At 41.7% G+C, this 18,567-nt stretch overlaps 1 protein-coding gene across 3 annotated transcripts in view; it reads right to left on the bottom strand.

Moving 5' to 3' along the window:
• ARHGAP26 (Rho GTPase activating protein 26) overlaps positions 1 to 18,567 on the bottom strand; it is a 357,153-nt gene that overhangs the window by 236,033 nt on the left and 102,553 nt on the right. For all 3 annotated transcript variants that reach the window (XM_056851135.1, XM_056851143.1, XM_056851152.1), the window contains exons 5-9: positions 17,427 to 17,528; positions 14,462 to 14,572; positions 4,792 to 4,896; positions 3,016 to 3,145; positions 2,679 to 2,779 (exon numbers count right to left, since the gene is read on the bottom strand). In XM_056851135.1, coding sequence (XP_056707113.1) covers positions 2,679 to 2,779; positions 3,016 to 3,145; positions 4,792 to 4,896; positions 14,462 to 14,572; positions 17,427 to 17,528 — 549 coding nt within the window. The remainder of the gene's footprint in view (positions 1 to 2,678; positions 2,780 to 3,015; positions 3,146 to 4,791; positions 4,897 to 14,461; positions 14,573 to 17,426; positions 17,529 to 18,567) is intronic.

Below are 18,567 nucleotides of genomic sequence, written 5' to 3'. Positions count from 1 at the left end.
CAACATGTTCTGCAGCCCTCAAATTCTTTATAGCAACAGTTCGGGAAACCAACGCAACTACTGGAAAGAGTCAGTGAAGCCCAAGCCCCTGAACCACCGGCTGGTTCAAGCATTCCTTGACCCCAAATTATACTGCAGGCAGAAAGGCAAAAATCAGGCCTATTCCACTGAAGAAGCAAAATTTATGAAGAGCGCTAGATGCATGAAAAGCAGTAATTTAGAGTTGAGGAATGATTTGACCCAGAAAGAGGAGTAGGAAGAACACTATTTTAAACAGCAGAGCTGCAGATCCTTATAGGCGTAGGAGGATTGCCAACTCAAATGTAAATAAGCAAAATGCTGCAGGGCAAGACAGAGTGAATATAATGATTCACCCTTAACCAGTGAGCTCCGAGAGCACCTGCTACTACTGCTGAGGGCCCCTCCCGTGTTGCATGGATTAAAAGCAATGCAATCACCCTGGCTGCAGAAGAGACAACTTTACTTAAATTTCTATTTTAATTGCTTGTGAGGCTTTCATGAACGCCTTCTTTTGAAAAAATGCTCTCCATGTTAACCCTTTTCTCAGGATAAGATATCTCTTATACAACTGTGCATGTCTTCAGATAAAGGAACCAAGTAAGGATTCAGTTCCCAGCTCATGGACCTGGATTAAAAAAAAAATACACACAATGGATACGATATAGAACAGGTGAAAGTCTTCAAATACTTAGACATAGTGTTTCAATCGACAGGTTCATGGAGGGCTCAGATGACCCAGGTTACCAAGAGTGCCCAAAAACTGGCATCAACTACTCGAAAGGAGACTCACATATTCCCTATGTAATTAAAGTCTTCTGAGGTAAAGTGACGCCTCAACACCTGTACAGTCCACAAATCTGTTTATACAAAGACTTCTGTCCCTTGGAAGCAGTTCAATCTAAATTCCTTAGATGCATATTTAGTGTTCCTCGTCGTGCACCGAATGCAATACTTAGAATAGAATAGAATCAGGACAGGTGTCACTTGAAGCTTGTAGATGGTATTAAGCTATATGTTTTTGGCTCAGGGTAAACCTTATCCCATCTGAAGTAACCCTCATAATTCTTTTGGATAGCTACTGCTCAGGTTGGGTTGATGTGGTTGAGAATAAAATACAACTTCTTGGCTTCTCCCCCTTAACAATATGCCATCTTGTGTTCTCAGGAGCTAAAGAAATACTTAAACAATGGTTCTGGGATACAGTTCTTCAGGCTGACCAAGCCCGGGCACACATCTATCCAGTGGTAGGCAATCATAGCCAAAACTTTGTCCTGGTTTTGTTCTAAATCTTTATGCTTTAGAATTCCTCGAATACCGCAAAGCTTTCACCCGAGCCTGTTTTAACTGCCTGCCCTCAGAGCAAGTAAAAGGGAGATACTTGCGTATCCCCTATTCTCAACATTGGTGTTCCTGCCAACTGAATGCAGTCGAAGCAGTGGAACATGTGTTATTATACTGTCCATTTTATAAGGACATCTGTTCCACGTATCTCACCCCTACTCTTATCTAAGTTCCTAGGGAGATCTGGAAAATCCTACAAGTATCTCCTTCTTGCAGACCACTCCAATAAGATCACCTCTAAAGTAGCCAAATTCTGTGCTGATACCCTGTCCATAAGAAAACAGATATCCCAAATGTTTTAATAACTGTTATGTATAATTAATTACAGCACAATAAGGTTATGAATTTTAATCTCTGTATATTAATTTTATATCTGTATGTAAATTGTGCTGTTAAACTGATGTTGACTGATCTTTTAATCACAATAAATGTTGATTGATTGTTAAATACACACATACAAAAAAAATCAGAAAGTAACAGAAATGGGCTACACTTCAGTATTATGTATGTGTAAGTGCCATCAAGTCATTCCCAACTCATGGCGACCCTAGGAATTAATAACCTCCAAAACATATCATTAACAGCCTTGCTTACGATCATAGAAGTATCTTAAAGAGAATCATAATGCACGGTTACAGTTAGTAAAGACTTTGCCCAGTTAACTTAAATTCAAATATGCACTCTATATTCTGGCCTTTGCCGTTTATTCATTCAATACGCACTCTAAAGAATTTTCCCATTGGCAATCTGGAGATTATGTTCATTAATTACACAAAAATGACATGAAATTCTTTACAGAGACCCTGAATTAAGGAAAATTAATTCTGAAGCAATGGGGTCTTTGGAAGAAAAGCAATTATATTCTTTTATGGAAAGGGTTTTAGATCTGAACCAAGAACGACATAATTGGTTTACCACGATGCTCTACAGCCTTGCACTTCTTTCTAATCCAGCAGTCTACCCCTTTATTTCAATAATACAGAAAACATACTTTTGCCAGGGAAAAGAGTACTGCAACCATTAGAGGGAAATGCAGCTACCCTTCTAATTTTTTAAGGGCCAGAGCTATTTACTCAAGGCACCACAGTAGCCAGTTGTACCCCCTATCAGCTAAGAAGGTTATTTTTTCTTTTAATTGTACTTCAATGGGAAGAATAAGAATAAGGAGTTGGGATGTGTTATCCCTAAAGATTTAGCTTTAAGAAATGATGGTAACTAGTTTTGACCCTACTAAACAGACTTTTTACAATCCCACATGAGTCCTATGAATATTAGAATGATCCTACAACTATCCATATATACCAGTTTCCACTTACCCCCTTTCCACCAGACTTCTGATCAAATGGCACCATAGTTATACGCTTAGAGTCACTCTGATAGGTACAGTAATGCTTCACCCACGATGTTCCAAAGTGACCTACAACATAATTGAAATGGTAAGATGTACACAAAAGCCCCTTAGTATCCACTGATGACAAAGCAAATCTGTTTTTTAAAGAAAGAATTATGCAAAAGTTCTATTTGCCTAACTTCACAAAGGCAAAATAAGGAATCCCCCTTCCCCCAGTTTACTGAGAAACTATCACTAGAAGCTTATCAACTTGCTTAAGAGTCTACTGTGGAGCTCCATGGTCTTAGAATAAAAGCACTTACGCTTTTCTTGGACATATAGGTAACCCTCCATTGTGTATGGACTGATGTTTTTGTGTTCATGGGGATTCTCCTTCATCTTCTTCATCAAGGACTCGACCTCTGATCGTGTGCCTTCAAAACGGTTTCTTGTCTGCATTTAAAGGAGAGTGCAGAAAGGATGTTAGGTAGCCTCCGCCAACCCTTAAACTCCCAGGACTTTAAGAAGAATCTACTCTCTGCACAAAAAAATAACAGCAGCTAACCATGTTCTTCTCTATTAACTAATTCACTGGAAACCCTCAAAGCCAACTCTCATGGTAGGCTACAGCCATCCTGTGAAACAGTGCAGGTGAATGCTCAGGTTCATGTAACAGTTCTACAGTATGAACAGGCAGTACATGAATACAATGCCACACAGGATTTCTAACAAATACCTTTTCTTGGTTACAACAACTGCATGAACCAGTTCATACCATCTGTGGTTCACATATATACACAAACTGGGACTGGTAATGAGAAACAGAAGTAGCACATGTAGGATTTTTTAAGGAAGAAAAAGATTAATGAATTCAATTATAAATATGTGACAGAGGAAGGAAACTAAGAACTATAGCTGCCTATAGCTGCCTAAGCAGGGTTGTGGCTTAATCCTATAAGAATGGCCTGCCTGATGAGGTCTGGAAACCATTTATTTAAATGGGAATAGGGACATGGTTAAACAAAATTGAGCAAGAGGGCACTATTCAAAGGGAGTAGGGTTGTATTACACTTCCTACGAAAATTTTAGGTAGTTTTCTTGTATCCTCCCACTTCATACTGCATTGACCCAGTTTTACTGCACTGTTTGTTGTGTGTTGTATACTGGTCTTTACTGCATTGTTTTTACAATTCTGCAATCCACCTCCAGTCAAAACAAGAAAGCCAGACAATAAATGATGTAAATAAATAAAAATTTAGCAATATGTAAATTGATTTTTTTTAAAGCGCTTCTCTCTCTAAAGGACAACATTCTTACAATTAGCACCAAAGTTCTCCCTGGGTGTGACTCAACCTGAGTACAGCCCACTCAGGGAATTAGCTGTAAGGGTTTTTCTACCTCTTTTTTGACCCAACATGCCCATAAAACATTTAAGAACAAAAAAAGAGAACAATAATAATTTAGCTGAAACACAACCTAAAAACAAAAGCTGACAAAGCCAACAGAAGAGAAAATAGTGCAGAACTAGTAGTTAAAAATATCATAACCCCACAATTCAGTTTGGCCCAAATGTCCTCTGAAAAAGGATTGTCCTAGCCAGATACCTAGAAACCAGGCAGTATAGGACAGCAGGCATCTCTTGGGAGACAGTTCAATAATCTTAACCTGGTGGAATGCTCTATCTGAAGAGACTCGTGCCCTGCGGGACCTGTTTAGGTTCATCAGGGCCTGTAAAATGGAATTATTCCTCCAGACATTCCATTAAAGCAATCGTACTGGGCCTACTGTCCACTTCTTTGATCATCGTGCCAGAGTGGTACATTTTATAGAATATTTGTGTCATAAATCCCACGATTCAATTTGGCCCAAATGTCCTCTGAAAAAGAGTTGTCCTGGACAGATATCTGGAAACCAGGCAGTATAGGGCACAGCGGGCATCTCTTGGGAGAGTGTTCAATAATCTTGAACACTTCCCTGTCCCATGAAGCCACCCGCAGTAGCTCCAACAGATTGGCAGCTCAGCTGCATTTTGAAAAGCCAATAAACCCACTGCTATCAGGGTACTCTGTCTCCGGTAAATGTTTCCACACAAGACTTACGTTTTGTATGCTGATTGTCAGCTCGGTCTTGAAATCACTGAAATCCTTTGCAAGTTCATAGCCGTGATGGTAGAATGTGAACAGCCCTTGCAGAAAAGCCAGCAACTGCAATAGAAGAGGGAGGAAACCCCCCACAAATGGCAGTCAGGAGAGGCACACACGCGGGTTTTATGGATCTTAAGAGAGCTTTTGATACCATCCCAAGAGAGAGGCTATGGTTGAAACTATCAAATTCTACTATGGATAGGAGGTTACTATGGCTCATTCAACAATTTCATACTGACCTCAAAGTTCAGGTTCGCTGTGGTGACCAAGGAGAACTAACTGAGCCCTTTGAACTGGACAAGGGAGTTAGACAAGGGTCTAAAATGCACGGTCACTTACTCCGGTTTCTGCCCAGTCTCCTCCCTGTTTATTCCCTGTTTCACCCAGGATCAAATCCTCGCAAACAAATGGCACCTCAGTGCTGCTGGCTGAGCGCTGTCTCGACCCAAAACGAACCCAGTTTTGCAATTGAGGACCCAAACCGTTACCCCTGGCTCGTTTCAGATTAACACGAGCCAAGTCTTCCGGCGTCACGACGTCCCGCCCGCCTCCAAACCCCTCCCCTCGCAACCTCACCGCCTTTTTTGCATATTGTCCCCCGATATACCGGAAGCGGGGCGTGGACACCAGAGCCGTTACTCTCCTGCCCGCCAAATTTTCCCACTCTCACCCTCCTGCCCGTTATTCGGCATTCCTGCGTGCTCCCAGTCCTAGCCAAGCAAATGTCTGTCTCAAGCCGCCCAGTTGGGGTGAGGGGAGTTTAAGGAATGAGCTCCCATGCTCTCATTCATCTCCATAGGGGGAAGCTCCCTCCCCAACATGCACTCACCACAATCCTATTTTGCCGCTCTCTAGGTACACATTTTCCCCATCTGAATTCTCAAAGCTCTGCATGGAGGGCTTATTTTTGAGTTTTTGAGAATTCGGATGGGGAAAATGTGCATCTTCAGAGTGGCAAATCTAAGGCGAAACCTCCCAGGCATCAATGGCCCACATCGATTTCAAGGAGCTTTTAATAAGACGCGGAAGAACTCTTCATAGGATCTGGCCCCCACTATACTGGAGGAAACTGTGCACAGGAGGTTTTGCTTTGGGTTTGTCGTTTTCTAGGTGCACATTTCCCCCATCCCAATTCTCAAAACTCAACAATAAGCCCCCCAGGCAGAGTTTTGAGAACTGGGACAGGGGAAATGTGCATCTGGAGAAAGGCACAGGCAAAACCTCCCGTGCATAAATGGCCTGGGTCCACTTCTATCCATAACCCTACCCACCACGTTAGGGGTTCCCACAAGCCCCGTCTCCGGCGTGGGGCTTGCGGGACGCCCCCTCCCCCTGGAGCCACCGGACCCCCCCTTCCACCCCCCAAGCGAGGGGGCCTTCTGGGGCTTTCTGCCCCGGCCCGATCCTGCGCGCAAGGCTATCATTGGTCAGTTTGAGTCGACCAATCACCAGGGGGAGGGGGCGTTGCTGAACGGCCAGGAAGTAAGTGTCTCCCGCATTTTCTGTTTTGATGGACGGATCAGCACGCTGTTTCGCCACGGATCAACAAAGGTAATGCACACAGATTTCCCCCCCGCCCGGGTTCATTTAATCCTGGCTGGAACGGGGAGGAGACTGGGCAGAAACCGGAGTAAGTGACCGTGTGTTTTAGACCAAGGTTGCCTCCTTGCTCCTCTCTTGTTTAATCTATACCTGAATGATATGGCAACCAATTTTTCAGAGTCTTGTCACCCCACAAAGCTTGCAAGTCATACCACCCCAATTCTACTCTATGCTGATGATGCAGTTCTCCTGTCTCGTACAAGAATTGGTTTGAAAAGATCTTTACAAACCTCCTCTGAGTACTACTCTAGGGAAGATCTTAAAATAAACCATCATAAATCTAAGATTATGATCTTCACTAAGAGGAGAAAAATGCCTCTTTTTCGCTGGGTATTAGACGGCTTTGAGGTTGACCAAGTCAAGGAGTTTGTTTATTCTTTTTTCCCATAACCTAAATTGGAATGCCCATCAAAAAGCAGTGTCCAACAAAATTAAACCTGGGGTTGGTGCTATTGTCAACTTTTTCCACACCAAAGGTGGCAAATATATTCCAGGGGCTATTCAGGTTTTTAATCTAAAAATTACCCCAATTATTCTCTTTGGTGTTGCCATCTGGATAACAGTTGTCAATGAATCTATAGATCGACCATTGCTTCAGTTCTTACGAAAACTCCTAAATGCCCCTCGATTTGTTGCTGGTGTTACTCTTCGTTCCGAGTTTGGCCAAATGTCACTCGAAGCTAGGGCATGGTTGGCCGCCTTTAAACTGCATCTTAAACTGTGCTTTAGCACTGAGGGGTTCCTAGCTTCTCTGAAGCATGACCCTTTTAAATCCTCATGGCAAAAAATCTTAGATGAGAAACTGTCATTGTTGGGCTTCTCACAGGAAATGTTATTAGATCTTGGGAAAACTGAAGCTTTCACCAAAATTAAACAGCGCATTAAAGAGCCTGATTATAACAGCACTACTTTTCGTGCTCACCGTGATTGTTCATCCCAGTTCTTTGGAAAACCACCACCACGTGGTTTGCCTGCTTATACATATTATTTGACAACTCCTCGTCTTTCTAGACCTTTTGTTTGGCTAGATTGAATGCTAACCCCTCTTTGGTTATGCAGGGTAGAATTTTGAATATACCATATTCAGACAGGACCTGTCCTTGCTCTTCTGGCTCTATCGATTCACTAGCTCATGCCCTTTTGGAATGCCGCTTTTACGAGGAACTTCGATCACATTATATTTCCCCCCTTTTAACTTACAAATCTAATGCCTCTGTGTCTGACATAATGCCTTTTCTACTAAGCGATAGGGATCCCAAGGCTACAGTGGCAAGATTTGTTTCAGTCCTTATATCCCTCAAACACTAGTTATATGCTGCTCAAGATCAATGGATCAAGGAGCTTCTAAGGGATAAAGGGAAAGGACAGGATTCTGTTTAACCTAGTAAAGTTACGCAAGTCTAAGCCCAAGAAAAGCAATGGCCTTAGACTGGAATAATTTTGCATAGGATTGCAAAATTAAAACTGTAAAACTGTATCCTATGTACACTTACTTGGAAATGTTCCACTGCATTCAATGGAACTTATTTTCTTTTTTAAAAAATCACATAGGAAAAAGCGGCACAGCCCATAAATATCACATTAGGCGCAAGATCTTAAGGACTGCCTCTCCCATTACAACCCTCGTGGTACTTGTGTTCCACTTCACACAGACTTCTAGTGGTGTCTGACCCTCGGTAGCTCGTTCCACCAGAACAAGGGCTTTTTCAATCATGGCCCCAACCTGGTGGAATGCTCTGTCTGAAGAGACTCGTGCCCTGTAGGACCTGTTTAGGTTCAGCAGGGCCTATAAGATGGAATTGTTCCTCCAGGCATTCCATTAAAGCAATCGTACTGGGCCTCCTGTCAGCTTTTTTGACATGCCGGAGTGGTGAATTTTATAGAATATTTGTATTTTTATTTATGTTTTTATTTATGTCAATTGTCAGGGAAGAGGAGGGATAAAAATAGAAATAAATAAATATGATCCACAGTATGATATTATACAGCCTTCTGGGCTTCAGATTCTCTCTTCAGACACAAGCTCTTATGTTCAACAGCTGTGGACAATGTATTTTGGTTGGCACACATCTCTGGATTTCAGCTGCAAACATCCAGAAAACACCTAAAGCAGCAGCATATTAAACACCAATTGTGTAGCCAAATGTGCCTCACAATGTCTTGCTCATGAGAACTGTCACGGTACCTCTAAGAACTGCACATGCTCATAAAATCTTTTTTTTAAAAAAGAAAAGAAAAAGCACACACAACCCCCTTCTACCACACATGTCCAATGGACAATGTATAATGAGCAAGTTTTCTACCTCAACCAGTTTAGGAATATAATGCAACCAACAAGGATCATTGACAAAGTATGCCATGAATGCAGATGCTTTTTGAACACCACCTTTTCTTGCTTATGGTCTCTTGCCCCATTTAAACAATTGTCTGTCCCTCCTTTACAAAGGTTTGCTAAGCTACACATACAGATGCACACACAGTGTGTGAGAGAGTGTACTTTATAGACAGTACATTCCATAAACCAATGGCGTCACTTATATTTAAACAACACTCACATTGCTGGTGCCATCTGCAAGTACAAAACAGAAGCAACATAAAATTGTAAGATTCTTATCCTTGCTACTCAGCTCCTGAAGAGCTGAGGATTTTACTCCTCCAAAGCTCCAGGAAGGAACAAAAGTATTCTCCACCCCCAGCATGTCATTTCAAGTAAGAGGAAACAAAGCACAAATACATTGCTGTCTTAAGGCCTTGAAGTCACTCAAGTCACTTCTGTCCAGAACAACAAAGGAACCAGCCTCCTTATGGTTTTTTTTTTTAAAAAGCCTTCAAAGACACATTTTCACACACTAAAGGTCATGCCTACTCATAGGATCTCTAGCAAATGAAATGAACAACAGGAATGGCCTTCAACTTCCGAAGAGAGTTGGTACAGCATAGCAGCTAAGAACTTGTACGACTGCAAAACAAGTCATAAACAAGGGTTTTCCAGCAATCTGCCCGTTTTTTTAAAGCTGTGTTTTGCTTCGCTGTAAATTCCGCCTATGTCCTTTGCTTTTCCAGTGCATTCGCCAGAGCACACACTCTTAGCCATCAAATAAGCCCATTCATCTCTGTAGTGCCCAGGCAGAATTACACGTGGCCAGGGTCAACATCAGGCAACACCAACTGGGGCTGAGGCCATGACTGCTGTTGACTTTTTACTTATTATTTCATTAAACAAATGAAGCTGCTATCAATAAACACAATAAGATGTTTTCAAACCCCGCAAAAAAGGATGAAACGAGTGCAGCACCAGAGGGTGCAACAGCCCACCATTTTTGTTTAATTCCAGAGCAGCCTCAAGCAGGTATATAGATGACATTAAAAAACTCTGAAAAAGCAAATTCTGCATTTGACATTTTCATAGCATTCTGCTCAATGCATCTTTTTTTCTGCTTCCCCGTTTACTTTTCAGTGGAGGTTCACAGCGACTGGATTCCAGAGACTATGAATACTCTTTTTACTTTCCCCCATAGAAGGAACGAATCTAGGAAAGATTATTGAGTCTGGTTGGGGAAAACCCATGAGATCAGTAATTACTGAAGTATTCACACATACTTCACACATACTTCCCAGTGAGAGAGGCCTGCACCAGAATGGAAGCTGCTCTCACACTTCTATTCAGATGTCAAAAACAGTGGCTAGTTTGTGGCAGGAACGATACCGAGTTGGCTAGCGCACATATTATCTTCTGTCCTCCCATACCATGGTGTGGCATGAGAAAAAATAAACTCTTCCAAGTTTGTAATAAATTCCTAGTCGCCATGATGTCTAAATGCAGGGGTCTGGATTAACTGGAGCCTGATTCTTTCCCACACAACAGGATTCTAACCACAGTTCAATTCCAAGCGACAATCCTGGCCTATGGGGGGAAAACACACTCCTGTTTGCCCTGACACCCACATTTGGTCATCACATTAAGCTGGAGATTGAACACTTCTGAAAGCAGGAAGCCTTGAATCACCTTCTGCATATGAGGGGAGGAGGGAGGGGACGCACACGTGTGGCAACAAGCTGAGCTTCTGCCTGTCACAAACACCATTTATTCATGGAAGGTTTTGCACTGGGTTTGCCACTCTTTAGATGCACTTTTCCCCCATCCATATTCTCAAAACTCAACAATAAGCCTCCATGCAGAGTTTTGAGAATTCAGATGGGGAAAATGTGCATCTATAGAGTGACAAATCCAATGCAAAACCTTCCATGAATAAATGGCCTGCAGCCTTTTGTGAAGGAAACCTCACCATTCTGCTCATCATTCTCACAAAGAAAACATATTGAGAATGTGCAAGAAGTCACAGGAGAACTATGAGACTAGTGGTCCTTATCATTTCACCCACGACAGCCCCCAAAGTACACATTGTTTTGATAAAATGCCCCCAGTTTATTTATTAAAATGTTCATATACTAGCTTTCCAACCAACCATGATTGTTCAAGATGCTCCCCCCACCCAAAAAAAAACAAAAACCCATGAGCCTCAGGTAACAATTAAAATAATTGATTCCTGTTTGCCGCTTGCCATTTTTCAAGGGTCTGAGAGAGATTATCTAATATCTGAGATTTCATTCTCAGTGCAGGGAAAGCAGTATATAACAATTGTCTTTCACTTCCTGTCAGAAGCCAGTGCAAGGTAGGGTTGCCAGCCTCCAGGTACTTTTTGGTAACTACTTTTGAGAAAACGGTTTTGCGTGATGACTCTGCCTATGTAATTTATTATGTATTATGTGAATGTTCAAAGGGATATATTGGGCAAACGACATGCCCAGTTAAATTGCGGATCATGGAACACCTGTCTCGCGTTAGAAGGAAGGAACTGTCAGCTCCTTTAACAAAACATTGTTTGGACAATAATCATGATTGCAACAAAATTAGGTTTTGTGTTTTGGATTCAGTAGATAGGTGTTCTACACAAATTTCTGCTGAAAAGGCATTATCCAGAATGGAATCCAAATATATTTTCAAATATAACACTCTTGAGCCAGTGGGATTAAACAGTGCATTGGGCTTGTCAGCTTTTCTTTAAGTATTGAAAGGATCTGTCCCCTTTTTGAAAAAGTTTAAAAGTTGAATGCATTAAGATGAACAAAAGTATAGGGACCTCCTGTTAGGTCCGGCACTTTTCAATTGTGACCGGCAGGGGAAGGCTGTTGCCTCAAATTCAGTAAGTATGGTAAAGGTAAAAGGAATTAATTTATGGTGTTTGTATTTGATTATAAATGTTTTCATTATTATTTTTTAGGTTGATGCCTCCATAAAGATTATTGAAACGTTACCCAATCCCAGGAAATAAAGTGGGCATGGCATGGCATACGGCACAGCATAGATTGTAAGGGCAAGTAATGCTCATAGAAAAATTGGCAATTACACCAGATTTGGAAAATTGCAAGGGCATATTATGCCTGTGTATTCAGATGTGTAAATCTGTATGTATGTGTATGAGATAAGTCATATTACTGTACGCTTGTATGAAGTATATACAACATCCAGTAAAAGCAAACAAGGTTTAGTTGTAAACTGTGTTCATTAATTTGGTATTTTTCCATACGGAACACAGCAATAGCCTCCAGGTACTAGCTGGAGATTTCCTGCCATTACAATTGATCTCCAGCCGATAGAGATCAGTTCACCTGGAGAAAATGGCCACTTTGGCAATTGGACTCTATGGCATTGAAGTCCCTCCCCTTCCTAAACCCCACCCTCCTCAGGCTCCACCCCAAACACCTCCCAACAGTGGTGAAGAGGGACCTGGCAATCCTAGTGCAAGGGGACAGAAGGGGTCTGGGTAGTGTTCCATCCCCCTTCCTTACCGAATCAAGACACCAACTCGAGGTTCAAACACAACAACAATAACTTTATTCTCCAGGCAGCTCGCTGGTTACCTCAGTGCAGGGCTCCCTGAACCACAGTTGCTTCATTCCTACCTTCCTACACCTCTGACCCAGCCATTTCTTCACACTGGGTCGGGCAGCTGCCAAGTCCCTCAATCCCATGCTGCCTGCCAACATTTCTGACCTACAAGCCCAAGTTCGTTCCCCAATAATGGCCCCACCCCTCTGCCGCAGGAGCTCAGTCTACTGTCCTGGTTCCTCTTAACCTCAGAGGTTCTCCCATAAAGGCTGCCACATGAATCGGCCAGTCTTTTCCTACCACTGGCATTCCCGGTCAAATCCAGCCAACAGGGCAGCAGCCCACCTCTTCACCAGGTGAATTTCCATCTGCCCCTTTTCCCCACACCAACTCCCGGCTTCCTGGCCTGCCACAGACCCCTATGTCCCCCAAGATTTGGAGATTGCCCCATTAGGAATTAGTGTTTTCAAATGATCAACTTGAACACTAGGACTTAACATACTGCAGGAAATCATAAACTAAAGATAAAAGGATGGATGATTTTGTAGAAAGTGTGTTATACAAGGCATTTCTATCAAACTCAGCTGCTTTGAAGACATGGGGAGAAAATATACTCTCAAGTTATCAGCATATTTAGAAACCCCAAGTATTTTATTAGGATTTGCTTGTAGCTTCACAAACTCCTTACAGCTTTATACTGAAGTAAATGGGTATTTTATCAAATTAACAGATGCTATCTATCAATATTTGAAAGAACAGCATATCAGAAAGGGGAACTAGCAAATATTAAATCTTCCACTCTAGGTGCAACTCAGCTGTAAGTCCTACATAGAATATACTGGGGCACAGTTGAATGCTCTAAACAGAGGAATACTATTGATGGTTGCTAGACATGTGGGAAACATGTAGCCATTTTAGTGCACACATATTGTAAAAGTCCATGAGTCAAATTCAGAGCAAAGGAGGGTGAATAGGTTAATCCCATCCTAGAAACATATAAGATGATGAGAGGGAGGGCATCTTGGCCATCTTCTGGTCACTAGGGGTGTGGAGGCGGGAGGTAGTTGTGAATTTCCTGCATTGTGCAGGGAGTTGGACTTGATGGCCCTGGTGGTCCCTTCCAACTCTATGATTCTATGATTCTAAGAAATGGTCTTTCAAAGGTAAAGGTAATCCCCTGTGTAAGCACCAGGTCATTACTGACCCATGGGGTGACTACACATCCCGACGTTTTCTAGGCAGACTTTGTTTACGGGGTGGTTTGCCAGTGCTTTCCCCAGTCATCTACACTTTACCCCCAGCAAGCTGGGTACTCATTTTACCGACCTTGGAAGGACGGAAGGCTGAGTCAACCTTGAGCCGGCCATCTGAAACCGACTTCCGTTTGGATCAAACTCAGGTTGTGAGTAGTGCTTTAACTTACAGTATTAATACTGGGAAAAATTTCAGCTACTTGCAATGTAAAGAAGGAATAAAGGCATGGATCAAAAGAACTGCATCGTTGTTAAAAGACAGGTACTGCATAAATGGAAAGTGAAAACTCAGATGATGCAAATACCTGGCCATTAGAATCAGCCAAGAAAAAAGCAGCACATGAAATCAAGATATAGAAGATATATGGGCAAATGTATGCATTGTAATAACAGAGACAATTTCTCCCTTTCATCTTTCCTTGTTCGATTCTGTTTTTCAAGCCCTCCTGCTAATTTGGCTGTGGGTATGAAAGTATGACTACTGGTTGAAGACATAAAAGGCTTATTCAAAACAACTTTAATTGTGAAGAACTTATGCCAAAGATTTGAAATTGCAAGAGTTGTGTTGAAGGGAAAACTAAGGAAAGAGACAGAGGACTGAAAAGTATGGATTGGCGTACATATGATAATTAGTTGAAATTATTTATACAACACATGTAACAAATAACATGCAATTAATAAACAATTTCAAAATTGTTTGTCTGGAAACTGACTGACTAGGACAAAACTGACTACTAGGCATGAGACAATTAGTAGGGCAATGTTTTAAGTCTGAAATGCAAACCAACAACAAAAGATATCTTCTCAGCTCTACCTTCTAAATTACACAACAGATCACAAAACAGTAACAATGCTTTATAAGCTGTGAATGTTTACTTACAGGTTCCACAAATTCAAACATCTTCCTCTCCTGAACTTCCTGTACTTTGAAAACATACTCCAGAGAGACTTCATAGAAATGCTGCCGAACCAGGTCCACCTGGCTGTCCGCCTGTCATTTACCATGGGAATTAAAGATACAGATTAGCAATTAAAGTATAGACATTTGGCTTCATTTGGCTATTGGTTTTTACAACAATAACAAATGCTGGTAACGTTTCAGGTTCTTAAAAATCATTGCCCATTTCCTGAGTTGTGCAGGGGGTTGGACTAGATGACCCTGGTGGTCCCTTCCAGCTCTATGATTCTATGATTCTATCCACTCATCTAAAATTATCACAAACAGAAAACCATTCCACATGCATCTAATACTCTATTGGCATCCTTCCCCTTCTGAAATATTAGCTGAAACTGCAGATATTTCATGCCTGATAACAATCAGGTTCTTGCTCCTATGTGGAGGGCACAAGATATAGATGCCCTGTTCCAGATTTCAGCAGCTAACCAAAGTGACAGGCATCCAAAGGTGTTGCAAAGGTTTTGCAGCAGAATTGCATATGTCTGTCCTCCCAAAAAAGTGAAAACGCGTGAAAAGTGGTCAGCAGCACCTTTGGAGACAGATATGCTTAACAACCAAATACCAGACTGACGGTCTGTGTCAAGAAACATGAACTTTTTTAATACATCAAAATAACAGTTCTGTGCCAGGATTGTAAATGTCAATATTTTGTATTTGACAAAACAAACTGACAAAATAAAAATATCTCGAAGCAAAGTTAAATAAGAAAGATGTCCACAAGGTGGCGCCAGATGTCCTACTGCAAAAGAATTGGCAAGTTAGGCCAAATCAATTTGAGAAACTCAACACTGCCTCTTTGCCCCCTTACTACCCTCTTAAGATTACCAAATAGAACTGCTGAGGTGATGGCAGAATTAACAGCTGGCAAAATTCCAAGAGGCATGGGAGATAGTTGAAATCTAGATCTAGAGTTCTCCATTCTACAATCCAATGCTTTTCCTCACACCCTTCTGCCTCTTTCATCTTTCTTTCCCTTATCCTTCAGCTACCCCGCCTCTAGCTTTCTGTTCCTTAGCTTCCATACCTTCTGTGTCTTTAACCTAGCTACTTTTCAAATTCTTAGCCTGCCCTACAGCGTTCTTCTTTCCCAAGATCCCCTGAAGAGATTTTCATTCCAGCAAAATGACCATTATTCCTTCCCATTAAAGATGGGATGTGAACATTTTGCTGAGCAGTTTGAATCTTGCCTATCCCTTAACTTCACACCAGTCAATCAATCTATGCTAGGGTTTTCCCTTCCATAAGAGCAACACAAGCTAAATTGTGGTCCTTGTCATAATGTCACTATAGGTTTGATGCTGTAATTGTAATGCCTTTAGGCCCGTTATCTGATATGGGTTGAAAAGTTTAGGAAAGCCTCTTTTCCACTAGCACAACAGCATTTTCTGTAATGTCCTCCCATTTCAACATTCTATGAGACGAAACAGAGGATTCGTTAAGCAGGTCAGGCTGCAGATGGCTTTTCTCACAGACAGGCTGCTTGAAACAGGCTCTGTGTGTCATTACATTCTCTAACACCTTTGCCAACTGGAGACCATTCTGTTTCTCCATATTTTGTCCTAATATTAGCCTCTTGTCCAGTGTATAGGTTGCACATCAAAACAATCAGATACTGTGACACATCCATTTCTTTTAAAACCAACCATAGCTTTTCATGATCCTCACAATCAAAAGCTTTGCTGTAATCTATAAATAGGCTTGTGTGTATTGGTAAACTCGAGCAGAAAATAAAGCTGAAAATTGCCATTTCGGCTTATTTTTGGCTCGGGTTTACCAGAGGGGAAAAACGTGGGAATCAGCTGAGCCAAATAAGCGATTCCAAGAAAAGCCGAATAATTATTCAGCTTTTCTGGTTCAGCTGGGGGGGGCATTTTTGGAGGTAGAGCCCCCAATTTGCAGCGTAGCTTGAAGGGACTCTCCTTGCACAACCCCAGAAGTTTGGTGAAGATTGGGTAAGAGGATCCAATTTTATGGGGGTCGCCCATAAAATGAGAACTTGGCATTGTTTCTTTAGGGAGGGGGGTGACCCCTTCCAGACCCCATAAAATCAGACCCCCTTACCCAATCTTCACCAAACTTCAGGGTTCGTGCAATAAGAGTCCCTTCAAGCTATGTGGTGACTTTTGGGGATCTACCTCGAAAAAGCCCCCCAGGAGCTTCCAAAAAAATCCCCATAAATGGGCCCGAATTTTTCCGGTAAACCTGGAAATAAGCCGAATACCCATATTTACCGTTATGGGTATATGGCTTATTTCGAGTTTACCCAAAAAAGGTCGAGCCCAATAAACCCGAACCCGAAATTTACCAAAAATATTTTGCACAACTCTATCTATGAAAGACTGGTTTTCTTCTGAAATTCTCTCGTATGCTAATTTGCTAGATGCTCTCTATTGCCTCTTCCTTTTCTGAATCCAGCTTGAACATCTGACACTTCTTGTTCCATATATGGACCATGTATACAAACATGTTAATAAACCTTATTTCAACCACTAATTTGTCTACGATCGAATGCTTGTGTCTCCTTGGGGTATGATATATTTTCTTTCTCAATACCATGAATATTCAGGCTAAAAAACATTTCCTTAGAACTGCTCTGGAGATTTGAAAGGACTTGCACACATCACACTGAAGACTTGCCTTGGAATGCATAAACAAATTTATTTATTTGTTTTACGTGTTTTACTTATATTCCACCCTCCCCAACAAAACCAGGCTCAGGGAGGCTTACACAGTGCACATTTTACAATAAAACACAGTAAAATCGATAAAACATGATTAAAATCTGCCCCCAAAATCAGTAAATAGAAAACCCATGAAAACTGTGAAAGGACTGTGAAAACTGACACAGGATAGTGTGATTTAAAAAAGAACAAGAAACAACTCTCACCTCCTGAAGTTGGGATTCTTTTTTCTTAGAAGACAGGTTTAAGTGTTTTTCTAACACACCACAATATTTCTCTGTCTCTTTGTCATACTTCTTCTTAGCTTCCTGACCGAAAGAATGAAAGAAAGAAAACACATATATACAAGTTTTCATGAATGACTGCACTGCAGCAGTTCTTCAGAGTTCTCCTTCACCCTCTATGACTGCAGAAGTCAGCTGTGCCAACTTTGTGTCAGGGCAAAGTCAAATATTACACATTACTATATGGGTAACCAGCCTCCAAGTAAGACAAAGAATGTACCATATATCATTTGAAGTACACAACAAAAGTTCTCGTCACCATGGGTAGTATAAGCAAGCAGATGCTGTCTGAATTCCTCACCACATATGTGGAGGGGTAAAACTTTTAGCAGCTTATGAATTGGATAACTAGAAAGTTTGCCACAGCTATAGCAAAAGAAGCTGATCTGATAAGAAGAAGAGTTGCTTTTTATATGCCGACTTTCTCTACCTTTTAAGGAGACTCAAACTGGCATACAATCTCCTTCCTTCTCTCTCCCCACAACAGACACCTTGTGAGGTAGGTGGGGCTGAGAGAGTTCGGAAAGTTGTGACTAGCCCAAGGTCACCCAGATGGCTTTGTGTGTAGGAGTGGGGAAACCAACCCAGTTCACCAGATTAGAGTCCACCGCTCTTAAACACTATACCATGCTGGCTTTCAAGAGAAATCAACTTCTTTACTGACACATCAGCACTTACTTGAAATCATAATAGCCACTGATCCAAGATTTGGAATGTGCACATTCACTACTCTCCCTCCTTCCTCCCATCCTGTCCTACAATTCTGTTCTTGACTTCCTAGTACAGGAAAACTGTAGCTTTTCATTGTGCCCAAATTGATAACCTGCGATTGACATTTGCCCTCCTGACCAGAACTGAAAACTCAGTTCAAATGATCGGCTTGGATCCAGTACAATGTTTCCATGAGCAGAAGGATGACATGCGTTCTTTTGCCTCCCCTTTCCCACTGCAGCTCAAAAAGTTCCCCAATTTATTTATTTTCTTGATTACACCCTGCCTTTCTCCCCAATTTGGACCCAAAGCAGCTTACATTGTTCCCTTCTCCTCCATTTTATCCTCACAG

The sequence above is a fragment of the Euleptes europaea genome, chromosome 1, assembly GCF_029931775.1.
Source record: "Euleptes europaea isolate rEulEur1 chromosome 1, rEulEur1.hap1, whole genome shotgun sequence".
NCBI lineage: Eukaryota > Metazoa > Chordata > Lepidosauria > Squamata > Sphaerodactylidae > Euleptes > Euleptes europaea.
Note: the sequence above shows the minus strand (reverse complement) of the source record. Positions and strands in the feature narration are given on the sequence as shown.